Source organism: Microcaecilia unicolor, chromosome 6, assembly GCF_901765095.1.
Source record: "Microcaecilia unicolor chromosome 6, aMicUni1.1, whole genome shotgun sequence".
Lineage (NCBI taxonomy): Eukaryota > Metazoa > Chordata > Amphibia > Gymnophiona > Siphonopidae > Microcaecilia > Microcaecilia unicolor.
Genome location: NC_044036.1, coordinates 142,827,333 through 142,841,865, shown reverse-complemented (window position 1 = coordinate 142,841,865; position 14,533 = coordinate 142,827,333). Strand labels below are relative to the sequence as shown.

Sequence of the window (14,533 nt, the reverse complement as noted above, 5' to 3'; positions counted from 1 at the left end):
GGAAAGGAATAAAGCAAATGACCAAAGCAGAAGAAAGGCTAAGATCATCATTTAAAATACCCTAGATGTCGTCAAAGGGCAGGGGGCAGTAATTCATGGCAAAGATCCAACCCTCCTTTAAGGACGCCAACACAAGCGACTTTTACAATTTTGGGAAGCTTTAGAGATAAATAACACCCATACTTTGCCACTTTAACAGGATTAATTAATACAGAGGCACCAAAATGAAAGTTTAGAGTGCAAATATCAACATAGTGATTCATTGGCATTAGCAAAGCTCGCTGCAATTGTGCATTTGTACCTACTACACAGTAAATCTTGATGAGGTTCTTCTATAAAATTGAGCGCAATGAGGTACAAAGATTACCACTAGCCATAGCACCATAAGCCTGAAGAATAGGCCTGCCTTACAAGATTGAGAACAGGGCAATTTCCCTGGATCCTCAGGCTACAAAGGGTTCCAAGCCTGTCTGAAGTTAAAGAGGAAACAAGAAAAGAAGAAGAAAAAAGAGAAGGAAGGGTCCCTCACGCAAATGTGAGCAGTGTAAAAAAGAAGTGAGGCAGACTCAGGGAGGATATCAAAAGTCTTTATTATAAAAGGCATAAAACTTACCCGACATGGCCGTGTTTCGGCACAAAAGCCTGCTTCAGGGGTCAAACAAATCTTTTGTATTGTGATGACAAAACTTAACTTAAGGAAGATGTCAACATCCTTGCTGCTGAAATGCTGTGTGGTCTGTTCTCTGTGGTCTCCAGCAGCATTCTGTACCAAAAAGAATCTTGTTACGCTACAGAGGATACAGTCTGCTGGTGGGATTTAGACCTGCATCCTTCCCAAATTTATGCTCTAAGCCCCAGCATGTTTTATCTAGGGTGGCTTATCTGCCCCTTCTCTTCTTTCTGTATCAGCAGAGCCATAGCAAGGGATTAGATAACCTAGGCAAACTTTGGGTCTTGTTTTTACCCTGCCCCCAATTTGATCGTTATTAAATTTTGGGATTTTGCCAGGTTCTTGGGGCCTGGATTGGCCGCTGTCGGAGACAGAGTGCTGGGCTTGATGGACCTTTGGTCTTTTCCAAGCGTGGCAGTGCTTATGTACTTATGTAACCTTTAGAGCCTCTTGATCTCTCCAACAATCATTATCACCCAACACCACCCCTTCAAGAATATTCCAGGTAAATGGGCTATGTGACAACTGTCTCTACTCTGCTCACCGCCTCTACTGGTAAAAGAACCTCCTCTTGTTCTTTTACTGTGTGGCTCTGTTTTGGCTTTGACAACTCTTCGACACTCCCCAGAAGCTGTAGCCCTAGGTAACAGCTGAGTCCTGCCTAGTGGTTAAGCCAACCCTGAGATAAGATACCAATGATATTGGCTGAAGCTTGAAACAATGTTCTGAGATTGACAAAACTGCATTAAGACATTTGATTTTGTCCTACCACTTAAGATCACGTCCCTGGTGTGCGTTGTAAACCCAATAACTGCATGCATGAATTCTCCTAGCAGCTGCTCAAGCTGTGTACTTCTTGCTGGATCCCAAGGATGTCTTAAACTTCAATTGTACAAGTTTGTGCTTCACTGACACTAGATTTCTACAATAACGGTTGTTTACATTTACGGTATACAACTGTTTCATGTAATCTACCATACATTGGTTATGTAACCTGACGTTTTATACCTGGACAGTGATATTGTCCACAGCTGTATCAGGTTTCTATTTTCTTTTAATAAAATATATTTTCTCCAATTTGTTTTAAATGTACTACTTGGTAACTTCATGGCATTTCGCCTTGTCTGCACTTTTTGAAAAAGTAAACAATCAGTTTTTTCTATTCCACTCAGGCCCCGATGATCAGAAGTAAACGTGGCTGCTAGAGGCCGTTAGTGCCATACTAGCGCCTACATTTACCAATGCAGAATGGTTAGAGGGGTCTAGCATAGCAAATGAGCACACCAGGCCTTAGCGCAGATAGCCTGCACTCAGTGCTACATCTACGCGGATGATGTGCAGCTGCTCATACCCATTGAACCTGACTTACCTGCAGCCCTGAATAAAATGATTACCTGTCTAACATCAATCCAAGAATGGGATACAAACTTTGCCTGAACCCAAGTAAAACCAAGCTTTTCTGGGTCCCTAACACAAATGGATACGTACCTGACATCAAAATCTTTTTTGGAAAGTACGAACTCCCCCTCAAATCACAAGTCCAAATCACAAGTCAGAAACCTTGGAAAACAGTTAGATTCAACGCTTAACGCTGATTCCCAAAATCCAAGCAACCTTCAAGAGCTGCTTGTACTATATGTGACAGCTACGCTGCCTCTCTCCTTACATCGAGAAGGTAAATCTTATCCCAGTTGTGCATGTCATGATAGCATCAAGACTGGATTACTGTAATGCACTCTACAGCAGTCTGACTACAAAGGGCCTGCACCAGCTTCAATTGATTCAGAATGCTGCAGCAAGACTCATAGAAGGTTGCAAGCGATGTGACTACATGACATCATTTTTGCAAAATTTCACTGACTACTAGTACAATACAGGGCTAAATTTAAAACTCTATGTCTGATCTTCAAGGCCCTTAAAGGAAATGGTCCCGAGTACCTGAAGAATAGGATGATCCTCTACATACCTCCAAGGACATTGCACGATGTGATACCCGCAAGCAAGCCGTCTCCAGAGTATTCCACACACTCTAGAAAGCACTCCCTGAAAGGCTCCGCTTAACACAAGACTATCTCTACTTCAGGAAGCAGGTTAAAACAGGGGCGTAGCTACGGGTGGGCCTGGGCCCACCCAATCTCAGCTTAGGCCCACCCAGTTTTCCCTGCTCCTCCAATCAGTGCACAGCCAGCCTTTAGCCCTGCAGCAGACAGGAAAGAGCAGCTGTTCTCTCCTTCCAGCATCGCAGCACCAGCCACCAGGTATCCCCCCCCCCCCCCCCCCCGAGCCTTCCAATCCCCCAATCCGCCGATAGCGTCAGCGAGAAAGCAGTACACACGCTGCTTTAGACCTGCTCGAGAAGCCTTTCTTTCTCCTTCAACTTCCTGTTCCCGTGTAGGCGGGAAGTTGTAGGAGAGAGAAGGGCTTCCAGGCAGGGACAGGTCTAAAGCAGTGTTTGTACTGCTTTAATTAACCATATATTAACTGTTATTCTGAAAGGGGTCACTGAGGCTGCTTAACAGTTTATTTTTGGATTCTCAGCGCACGACACCATAGTGGCTGATCCTAGTGTGACTTCAGTACAACTCTCGGTCTGACCACGCAGTGCCTGGTAGCTTTGATTTATTTATTTTCTCCCTTTCATTTATGACCAATCCGTCACATTATTGCAGTTTGATGAAATCGTTTGGGGTCGCCATAGAAGACTGAACTTTTGCAGACCAGAGAGGTCAGGTAAACAAACAGTGGCTGTGCTCAAGGGTCTGAGCAGCCTGTTTAAGAGCAGCTGGGTAAAAGAATAGTTTTTGCACGTGTTTGCAGTTGAAATGGGTAACCCAAGCAAAAACAAAACTCAAGCCTGTGGCTCTCCAAAGCCTACAGAAAAATACTTACAAGCAATTAGCACCCTCTTGATCTGTAAAGCTAAACATTAGGATGGTGCATTCAGTTAACCTTACTCTTTCGTAATGGGCTTGGGTCCTAGGTGCAGAGTTTGTTTCAACGGATCCACTGGTCTGAATGGCTGCATGTTAGTCCTTTTTTTCCCCTAATGCAGCATAATTGTACGTGAACTGTAAAATTTGCATATATTTAGCATTTATTTCCCATTGCGAGAAAGTTCACAGTGGTTCGCGGCAGTGGCGTAGCTACGTGGGGCCTGAGGGGGCCGGGGCCCCCGCAGATTCACCCCAGGACCCCCCTCCCGGCGAACCCGCCCCCGCCGCTGCCTACCTTTACTTTTGCTGGCGGGGGATCCCACTCCCCGCCAGCCGACGTCTTCTCAGTACTTCCTGCTCTTCAATTTGTTTGCTGACGTCCTGCACATAATTGTACGTGCAGGACGTCAGACTCAGAGAACAGTTCTGTTCTCTGAGTCTGACGTCCTGCACGTACAACGTGCAGGACGTCAGCAAACAAATTGAAGAGCGGGAAGCGACTAAGAAGAAGACGTCGGCTGGCGGGGAGTGGGATCCCCCGCCAGCAAAAGTAAAGGTAGGCGGCAGCGGCGGCGGGTTCGCGGCGGGAGGGGGGGGCGGCAATGTCGGCGGTGGGGGGGCGGCGCCGGGGGGAGGGCTAAAATGTGCCCCCTCCCCCCGGGCTCTGGACCCCTCTCCCACGGAAGGCTGGCTACGCCCCTGGTTCGCGGCTTAATTGCCCTTTTCCATGGATACATTCCACTGTTCCACAGTGCAGCAAGTGCCTGGAATCACCCAAAATGTCTTTCCCCACCCGCAGAGGAGGACTTTATATTTCTTTACAGAGATATAATACTTAATTTTCAGTCCTAATAAGAGCTGGGAGTCAGACATGGGCAGATGGTGGATGGAAGGGGCAGGGAGAGAGGGCAAACATTGGATGGAGGGGACAGCAGAGAGGGCAGACACTGGATGGCAGAGAAAGAACGAAGACAGATGCTGGATGGAAGGAAGACAGTGAAAAGAAGATGAGGAAAGCAGAAACCAGAGACAACAAACTGTAAATAAAATATTTATTTTTATTTTTTTTGCTTTAGGATAAAATAGTATTGTAGCTGTGTTAATAAATGTTTATAATAGAACATGTAAATAAGATGATCTTTTTATTGGACTAATTTTAATACATTTTGACAAACTTTCGGAGAACAAAGCCCCCTTCCTCAGATCAGGATAGGATACTGTAACAGCACTATACTGTATTGACCTGAGGATGAAGGTTTTGGCCTCTGACAGCTAAATGTATTAGTCTAATAAAATGATATTTTATTTTCTATATTTGTTTTATTTCTTTTTGTTAATTTGTAAAGTGGTGATTGGTATTTGTTAGTTTTTTCAAATTTACATCTGCTGTCTTTATATTTTGTACAGTACTAGGGGACATTTTCTGTTTCTGTGGCGTTGCATTGTATGCAGAGTCTGGCATCTTGGGGGTTCAGTTTAATGTTTGTCTAAATAGAAAGTTTATGATTACTTATTTTATAGTGGATTAGGATGTATCTGTGTTTATGAAAAAGACATGGCTTTCAGTTGGCATTAACTGTGCAGGATCGACAATCTGTACTATTCTGTCTGGTTTCATCTTACAATAGGTGAATTGATGTTCTAGTGCTCACTGTAGTGTTTAAGATGCTTTCCTTTTCCTTGTGTGACTCGTAGAAATGACTGCTTATGGTATGGTAGAATTGCTCTATAGGTCCTGAGGGTTTTTGTATTCTCGGTATGGTGGTTTTAAGGTTTGCAACATAGGTTCCGAATATGTATGTGGTTTATGTTGCTGTAGGACAGCTGTTGGGCAGACTGTTTATTAAAAATTATTTAGGATCCCAAAAAAAACTACTCACACCTATATATACATAGTGCCCACCCAAAATGTCAGGTCTGGCTACGCCACTGGGTTAAAAGCTTGGCTCTTCAACCAGTCCTTTAATGGAATAAGTAACTAACTTGTTATTCTCACTCACACACACAAGGAGTGACACGGGCAGGACATGTTTACCACTCCTACCCTAGCTGAGATAATATTTAACCATCTCTCTGAGCTCATGTACACCTTTCTTTAAATTACTCACCTTACTTTCTAACTCCTCTTACTCTCTTACCTATCTATATGTTTCATCTTTGCTTATACCCTACTCCGTCAATTAAAATGTTCTATTACGTATTGTGTTGACATTGTAAGTAGTATACCATGCCATACTTTGTATTTTTATTTGAATATTTTTACTGCTGTACTTGTCTATTGCTCATGTTTGATTTATTCTTACTGAACATCGCCATGAGTGAATTCCTTCAAAAAGGTGGTAAATAAATCCTAATAAATACTGTAAATAAATGTTAATGAGGTCATTTTTGTATTCCTCCCCAATGATCAGAAAAGAGCACCCGAAACAAAGGTGCCTTATCGCTGTAAAAATTAACGCCAGGTCCGAGCAGGCATTAGGGTGTTGGAAGAGAGGATATCTCTGGATTCTCATGCTTTCCTCATGATTCTTTCTGCAAAATCTACCAGTTTTTGATTGCTTTTGGAAGCAGAAGGAAGCCCATGCAAACCCTTGAGCGCTGGTTGTGAGAAACAGCAGACCCAAACGTGAAGCAAACATTGACGTTCTTGTCCTGTGTCTAAATTGAATGTGGCCATGCTTTAAAAAAAAAAAAAAAAACCCAAAGCAAGCATTGGCATCTGTTATTTGCATCTAAATATAAGCATCCAGAAAAAAATTTAAAATTCTTAATATTTAGGCTGCAGAAACAGACACCAATGTGTGTTTCACGTTCAGGTTTTACCAGGCGCATGCGCACAGGAGCAGAACTCTTTTGCATATGCGCCAAGCACAATCCTATCACCGAACTCCCTAATGCTCAAAGCTATGAGCATGCCTATATTTGCATCTCATTAGCTTTGAGCATTAGAGCATCGTTCTGTACTGTTCTGGCGCTATTCTTACGTGCTATTCAGAATAGCACTGGAGTTTTGATCATCGGCCCCTCAGGATTTTATAGACCTCTATCATATCTCCCCTCAGCTGTTTCTTCTCCAAGCTGAAGAGCCCTAACCTCTTTAGCCTTTTCTCATAGGAGAGGTCGTCCTATCCTCTTAATCATTATGGTCGCCCTTCTTTATAGCTTTTCTAATTCCAGTATGGGATTTAGCCAAGATGTGTTATTTTACTCCTAACTCATGCTATTTTAGCAAAAGTCCCGTATTAGTACTAACTCGGGATAACATTATGTAATACGCCGAGAATGATGGATTAAGCGGAATAAAAAATTTTAAATAAATAATAACCCATCTTAATGGTAGCCCATGTTGCTAACTACACCCCAACATCTTTTCTGAGATGAGGCAACAAAACTTACACATAATACTCAAGGTGCAGCCTCACCATGGAGCAATACACAGGCATCATGATATTCTTTGCATTTTTCTCTATTCCTTTCCAAATAACTCCTAACTTTGCTTTTTTGGCTGTTTTGTTTTTTTTGTTTGTTTAATTTTAATTTTCTGCTAAATACCAGCAGATCTGCAGCATAATTACCACTGAGAGTTTCAATCTATTTTGGAAACCGCCAGCCAAACATACAATGTTAACAGTAATGGGGACCAAAGCTGCACTTCCCAGGTAATCTAAGAAAATGAGCTGCCTTACAGTTATACCCAGAATTTGAGGTAAGAAAGAACAGCAACCACCAGTCCCTTCTCCAAGCAAAGATTAAGATCTCTAAATCTTGTGCTCCTGGAGGGATCAACCTTTGTCTTTAACTGGGCGATTATTCTCTGGTGACAGGAATTGGTCTGCACAATGTTTCAGTATCCAAGAAATTGAGGTTACTCTTCCCTAAAGGAATCCTTATGTCTTAACCTGCTCTCACTGTTGGTCCTTTAAATATTTTCTTGGGGACTCTGGCCCAGAAATTACCACAATAGTAACTTTTTTTTTCTAAAAATCCTTGTAGAAGTCCAATGTAGGTACCTAAGGTGCCTTTTTACTAAGATGCGCCCAAAAGTGGCCTGTGCTGTTGCAGGTGCGTGTTTTGGATTCACGTTGGTCCATTTCCTCAGCACACCTGGAAAAAAGGGGGATTTTTTTTTAATGTGCCAGAAAAATGGAAGTGTGGCAAAATGAAAACCAGTGCATGTCCATTTTCGGCCTGAGACCTTAACACCACTCATTGACTTAGTGGTAAGGTCTCACGTGCTACCTGGGTGGTAAGTGTGCAACACGCTCCAACTGCCGATTACCACCAGGTAAGGGCCCCGCAGTAGAAAATATTTTCTGTCGTGTATTTTGGCCACGCGCTAGAAATGAAATTACCGCCTGGGGCACGCGGTACCTGGGCAGTAGTGCCAATTTGAAGTGCATTGAATGCGCGTAGGCGCCTATGCATCTTTGTAAGAGGGCCCCTGAATGTGTATTATCCACCTATCAGAGCTTCTCTGAGCCACTTTCTGCAATTTTAAGACAGGATGTCCAGTGTCCAGTAAATAACACTAAGGAAATGTCATTGCATTTCAAACACCGAATGCTTGGAACATGTTGGGGTTTTTTTCTTCTCTTTATTGCACACCAAACTGTGAAAACATAATTCAGCAGGTGTAAGGATTAGATACAAGAAAGCTGTATATTGGGTGTATTGAGCACTGTTTCAATACTGTCTTCCTTCAGCAATTAAACTCTTAGGGGTAAATTAAGAAAGGGCACCAAAAGTTAAACATCAAAAATTTGGGCACTAAGAGTGTTTATAGGGCACTCCCTTCTTGCCTCTAAAAGGAAGCTGAACAGAAGAGATTAGAAAAATAAAGCAAGCCCTTCTGGCAAAGGAAAAGCACTAGAGTTCAGTTTTTTTCTCTTTTATAATAATGCTAAAACTCATTAGGGTAAATAAATGGTTACAATAAAAATTATTTTATCCCAGTATTACAGAAAATTGAATTCTTATTTATATCAGTCCAAATTTCAGTATAAGAAAAATATAATCTCTCTCTCTCTCTCTGTTTTCCCTTCGGAAGCTGTCAGATTCTGACCTAGTACAAGATGTACCCAGGCTAAATACTGAAGCTTAATTTTGTCCAATCATTTGATGCCTTATATTTTCTCTCTTACTTATCTGGTATTCTTCAACTCTGACCTCTAAGGTCACCTTCACATAATTCTGTTTCTTTGGTATTTTTCCCAAATAGTCATCATTTGCCCTTTGTAGCCTCTTTACCTATGCCTCATTCCGGTCCTTCACTGAAAATGTCCCTGTGTTATGTTCAGAGCCTGTCTGAAACAAACAAACAGACACTTGTTAAAGTTTATAGCCCATTATTAGTGCTAAGCAAGCCTGTCTATGGTCTATGAGAAAACGAAGACACAAGCTAGCTAATTGCCCTACTAGATCAAAAATAAAAGAATAGGCAGATTAGATCAGCTCCCCTGGTTGAACATTGGCTCCGCTGTCTGCCCTGCTTCCCCCTCCCCTGTGCGCATGCTAGTACTTAATGAAATTGAGCATGCGCAAGCTTTGCACATGCTCAATATCACTAAAACACAGCATGCGTGCTGGAGCAGGAAATCGGGGCAGGCAGCAGCACGGCACCGGATATGACCACAAGAAGGCTTCTGCTGGCGGAGCTTGGGAACCCCTTCCAACCCAGATATGTAGGGTTCCGGCAGAGGCAGAAAGCAGCAGGGAGGTGGGGCAAAATGCCCCCCCCCCACATTGGGCTCAGGCCCTCCTCCCCCCATGCCTCTGCTATAAACCACTCCTAACTTTAAGCTTGGTTTATGGAATAGAGCTAAATGCTATTTTTTCAGCACTTTTATAGCATCTAGTCCTTAAAACCTAGTAGCACTTAATTTAGTAATAGGCACTATTCTATAACTTGTGTGTGCAATTTTGTGCACTAAGTGTGAAATTGTGCACTCAAGTTTATATAATTTGGGGTTAGATCTTTTAACAAACTAACGATCAATCTAGTTCCCGTGTAACCATGTAATTATACTGAACCATGGCCTAACATGGAATGGGATCTGATTGGTTCTCACAGTGTGTTGGTGCTATTTATGACATCATAATCAGAATGGACTAATCAGAGTGCAAATTGATTGTGTCTCTTCGTCCTTCAGTCAATCAGAGAAACTGTGGGAAAAGTTGCTTGTAATATTTCAACAATAATAATTTAACAGTCAAACTTTTAACTGAGCGTTTCTGCTTGTCATATTGAAATACTGTCCAGAACCGCTTTTCTAATAACTAGGAAGGTTTATCTTGCTGAACAATTTTTGCTTGAGGTTCTATTGTCTTTGTTTCTTCCTTTTTGCCTTCATCTGTCATAATGTGTTGTCATTCTTCCTCTCTTTCTTTTTACCCATCTATCCTGTGGCTATAGGAGTCTTCTGGACATGGACACTTTTTCAAAGTCTGACCCTGGTAGGTGTCATTTCTTTGCACATATAAAACAAATTTAGGCTGAGAGAGAGATGTGTGTAAAGAGATTTATACTTTGTTAGTTGAAAATCTTTCAGTTCAAATATGCACCTTTAGTTCTGTAGCTAGATTTATAGACCATCTTCTTGGAAAACTCAAAAACAGAGTACAATAAAACATGAATACACTTGTCATAAACTTACCATAAATTTAGAATAAATGGACAGAGTGTATGCAATATGCTTTCTAGTTTAACTGCTTTTCAAACTCATCACTTATTGTAGCTGTTTCAATGAAAAACTGAGAAGGACACCAATCACAGCCTAAGGCAAACCCCAGAAGCATATGAGGTTTTTGGAAGCTAGGTTCCCATACTAGTCTCTCTGGGGCCCAACAAGACAAACTCAGTCTTGCATTCTAATATTAAGCAACAATCTTTATAGTCCGCTTCAGGGGCGTAGCCAGACTTCGGCGGGAGGGGAGTCCAGAACCCGAGGTGAGGGGGCACATTTTAGCCCCCCCTCGCTACTGTACGTGCAGGACATCAGACTCACAGAAACAGAACGAAGCCTTGCGCCAGAAGAAGAGGACCTCGGCTGGCGGGGGTTGGGGTCCCCCGCCAGCAAAGGTAGCCGATGGCGATGGTGGCGGTGGGGGAGGGTTGGTGGTGGGAGGGGGGTTGAGAGGGTCATCGGCAGGGGGGTCCAGGGCCAAATCAACAGGGGCCCAGGCCCCCATGGCCCCACATAGCTATGCCACTGGTCTGCTCAGCCCCTAATTCTAAAAATCTTACCGTCTAAATGTAAACGCCATATGTCCTGATTACAGAATGCTGACATTCCAAGCACAAAATTCTATAATATGAATGTACGAGTCACTGAGGCAGTGGTTCCGGAACCTGGTCTTGGAGGCACCTCAGCCAGTCAGGTTTTAGGATACCCACAATGAATGTTCATGAGAGAGATCTGCATGCACTGCCTCCACTGCATGCAAATCTATCTCATGCATATTCCTTGTGGATATCCTGAAAACCTGACTGGCTGAGGTGCCTCCAGGACCAGGTTTGGGAACCACTGCACTAAGGATTGGATTCAGTAAATGGTGCCCAGATTTTGGCACCAGAAAAAATCTGCATGGAGCATTATTCTCTAAAGGGCACGTCGAGTTGAGCCTATTCCCGTGCTCACATTTGGGAGGCAATATTTATGCCTTACTGAATCCTGGTGTAAATGCCAGCACCCAACTCTTAGAAAACCGCTATGAGAAAGCAGGAGACTACCTTGAAACAGCGTACAACGAAACATGGATCTATGTCGGTGATACCGAGTCTCCATTACGCATGTCTACTGAAGCTGAAAAGCTAAGTATTAAACTGAAAATCGATAATGAGTGTGAAAAATTACGATAAATTTGTGAATAATATAAAAAGAAAAAAGCTAATAAAATTAGGATCAATGAGGATTGTGATACTGCCCTTGAATCATGCTTGGCTCAGTTTAGCCATTATAGAGGCAGACACGCTGGTCTGACGATCCTATTAAAATAATTTTGCTTAACTAGACCATGATGTTTTGAATAAGGATGTATTTTACATGAAGCTGAGTATAATGAGAGAGATTATCTAAACACTCCCTTCACCATCAAATAGTTATGTATGTCTAGTGAATACTTTGATAGCACCCAACTCTTGGCATTTGGGAATGGGAATGGTGCTATTCTATAACTCCATGTGCAATTTTTTTCAGTGCCCTTTGCCTCACCCCTTAGCCACACTGAGGGCATGAAGGGTTATAGAATAGCACCTGGAAAGATGTATGCACAAATATTTAATAATGCCATTTAATTGCAGTCATTAATTGGTGAATAAATCGAACTTTTCCAGAAAGTTTCTTGGCGATTTGCTTCTTTTTTCACTCCATGCTGGATTTTGTAAGTCGCCTGCCTACTTGTTGAAGTCTGTGAGAAAGGCAGAAAAGCTGAGCAAAAGAAAAGGGCTTGTTCAGATGTAGATGCCTTTTAAGATTCGCTGAAAAAGATCTTTACAAAGAACGTTTACACTGAGCCTGGTCATAATAGATGAGCTGGAAGTCAATCAATTTGTTCTGATCGATTACCATAGTAAGTACCGTAGGGAGGCAAAATTTCAATATGTGGTATTCAACATATCGTGTAAAAAAAAAAGTGTAAGAATGTTCTATTGTGTTACATGTAAACTGCTCCCAGGTGTTTGCACGATGAATCCCAAATATTCCAAAGAATCTATAAACTGAGTTTCTGCACAATGAGATTGTGATAAACTCAGGATTATATGCTGAAAGGAGAACAGAGGCTCACACTTGGTCACTGTGCCAGATTACAGTAATCCATGGATGACCCATTGCACTGTTTTCTCTAGTATCTACACATTCTGCTGGAATCTGTATAGTTCACTCAAAGTTGGGCACTCAAATTTGGTCACAGATCCCAGATCCATGCATAAACTAATTACCTAATTAGGGGGCCCTTTTACTAAGCTGCGTAAGCGTCTACGAGCAACCAACGCATGCCAAAATGGATTTACCGCCCGGTTACTGCGTGGCTCTTGTGGTAATTTCATTTTTGGCACGTGGCTGAAAATATTTTTGGACACACACTAAGTGGCATTTGATGCACATAGGTCATTACCACCCGGTTATCACGTGAGACTTTACTGCTAGGTCAATGGCTGGTGGTAAGGTCGCATACCCAAAATGGACGTGCGGCAATTTTGATTTTGCACCATGTCCATTTTTGGAAACATTTTTAAAAGGCCTTTTTTTACAGGCACGCTGAAAATTGGATCAGCGCACGCACGCCTACACTACCACAAGCCATTTTTCACCCCAAAGGGGGTGTGGCCATGGTGGGCCAGGGGCATTCCCAAAACTTAGCTGCGATGTTATAGAATACTTGCATCAGTGGGGCACAAATAGCCTTTGGCAGACATACATTTTGCTTGTGCCCTAACTTTGGCACAAAATACCCACCAAGCTAGAATTCTAGAAAGTATACTAGCCTAGAGTGGATTTTCCCTAGTACTTAACTTCAGGCTCCATTTACTGAATTTCCCCCATTCCCCATTATTTAGAATCTGCCAATGATGTTGACAGACGTACTTGGCTATCTCTTCCAGACATCTCTCTGTGCTCAATCATGAGATAGCCACTGAAAAAGCAATCTTTGAGAACTCTGCAGCCAGCGGGAAGATAATCTCATGGCCTACTGTGTTTGCCAGCTCACAGTAATCAGTGCTAAAGCTTTTGTTCTTACCAAAGCACTAAAGACTCTGATTTTTAAACTACTGATTATGTGAGTGATTTTGATTATGCCACAATGAAAGAAAACCCATTACCAGTAAGAACTAGTCTAGCCCTGCCTCTTATAGAGCAATAGCCTAGGAGCGCAGGCTTCAGGTGTCTACTTTCAAACATGAGACAACAGACAAAGCACACTGTAATAAGGCCAGTGAAGACACAGAGAGAAATTGAGTACATCTTAAGAGACATAAATTCAGAACTCACAGAGTGATTCTAGCACAAAAAGTATATACCAGTGTCTGAGTGAATTGTACTTTGTACTTTTATGTCTGGGCTTCCACAGCCAGGTTTTCAGGATTCCCACAATGACTATGCATGAATTAAGTTTGCATACATAGGATATCCTGAAAACCTTACTGACTGTGAGCTCCCTGGACAAGTTTGGGAAGCCCTGTCCTATGTGTAAATATGTGCTGTCATGCATATTTGTCTCTCATGTCAAAATGATGCTTAGTAAGACTAAGCTCAAGTTTTTCTCCTCCTTTCAGTGGTAGTGCTGTATGCTCAAGGAATCGCCAACAAAGAATGGAGTGAGGTAGGTGACCTGGTTATTTGTTTTTGCAAAATTCAGTGGGGCAGCATAGTAAACTTCAGTAGACAGTTGGGTTTTCAGGATGTCCACATCATGAATATGCATGAGATAGATTTCCATATAATGGAGGCAGTGCATGCAGGTCTGTCTCGTATATATTCACTGTAGATAGCCTACAATTTAATTTATTTAGATTTTGTTCACACCTTTTTCAGTAGTAGCTCAAAGTGAGTTACATTCAGGTACACTGGATATTTCTCTGTCCCAGGAGGGCTGACAATCCAAGTTTGTACCTGAGGCAATGGAGGGTTAAGTGACTTGCTCAAGATCACAAGGAGCAGCAGTGGGATTTGAACTGGCCACCTCTGGATTGCAAGACTGGTGCTCTACCACTAGGCCACTCCTCCACCCCAAAGAATCTTGTTACTCTTTTGGGTTCTACATGGAATGTTTGCTGCAATTTGAAATTCTGCATGGAATCTTGTTATTCTTTAGAATTCTAGAATCTTTATTTATCCTTTTTCAGTAGTAGCTCAAGGTGAGTTACATTCAGGTACACTGGATATTTCTCTGTCCCAGGAGGGCTCACAATCCAAGTTTGTACTTGAGGCAA

At 42.3% G+C, this 14,533-nt stretch overlaps 1 protein-coding gene across 1 annotated transcript in view; it reads left to right on the top strand.

Annotated features, from left to right (window-relative positions):
- CPNE9 (copine family member 9) overlaps positions 1-14,533 on the top strand; it is a 180,818-nt gene that overhangs the window by 13,013 nt on the left and 153,272 nt on the right. The window contains exons 2-3 of the mRNA XM_030206386.1: positions 10,016-10,056; positions 13,877-13,923. Coding sequence (XP_030062246.1) covers positions 10,016-10,056; positions 13,877-13,923 — 88 coding nt within the window. The remainder of the gene's footprint in view (positions 1-10,015; positions 10,057-13,876; positions 13,924-14,533) is intronic.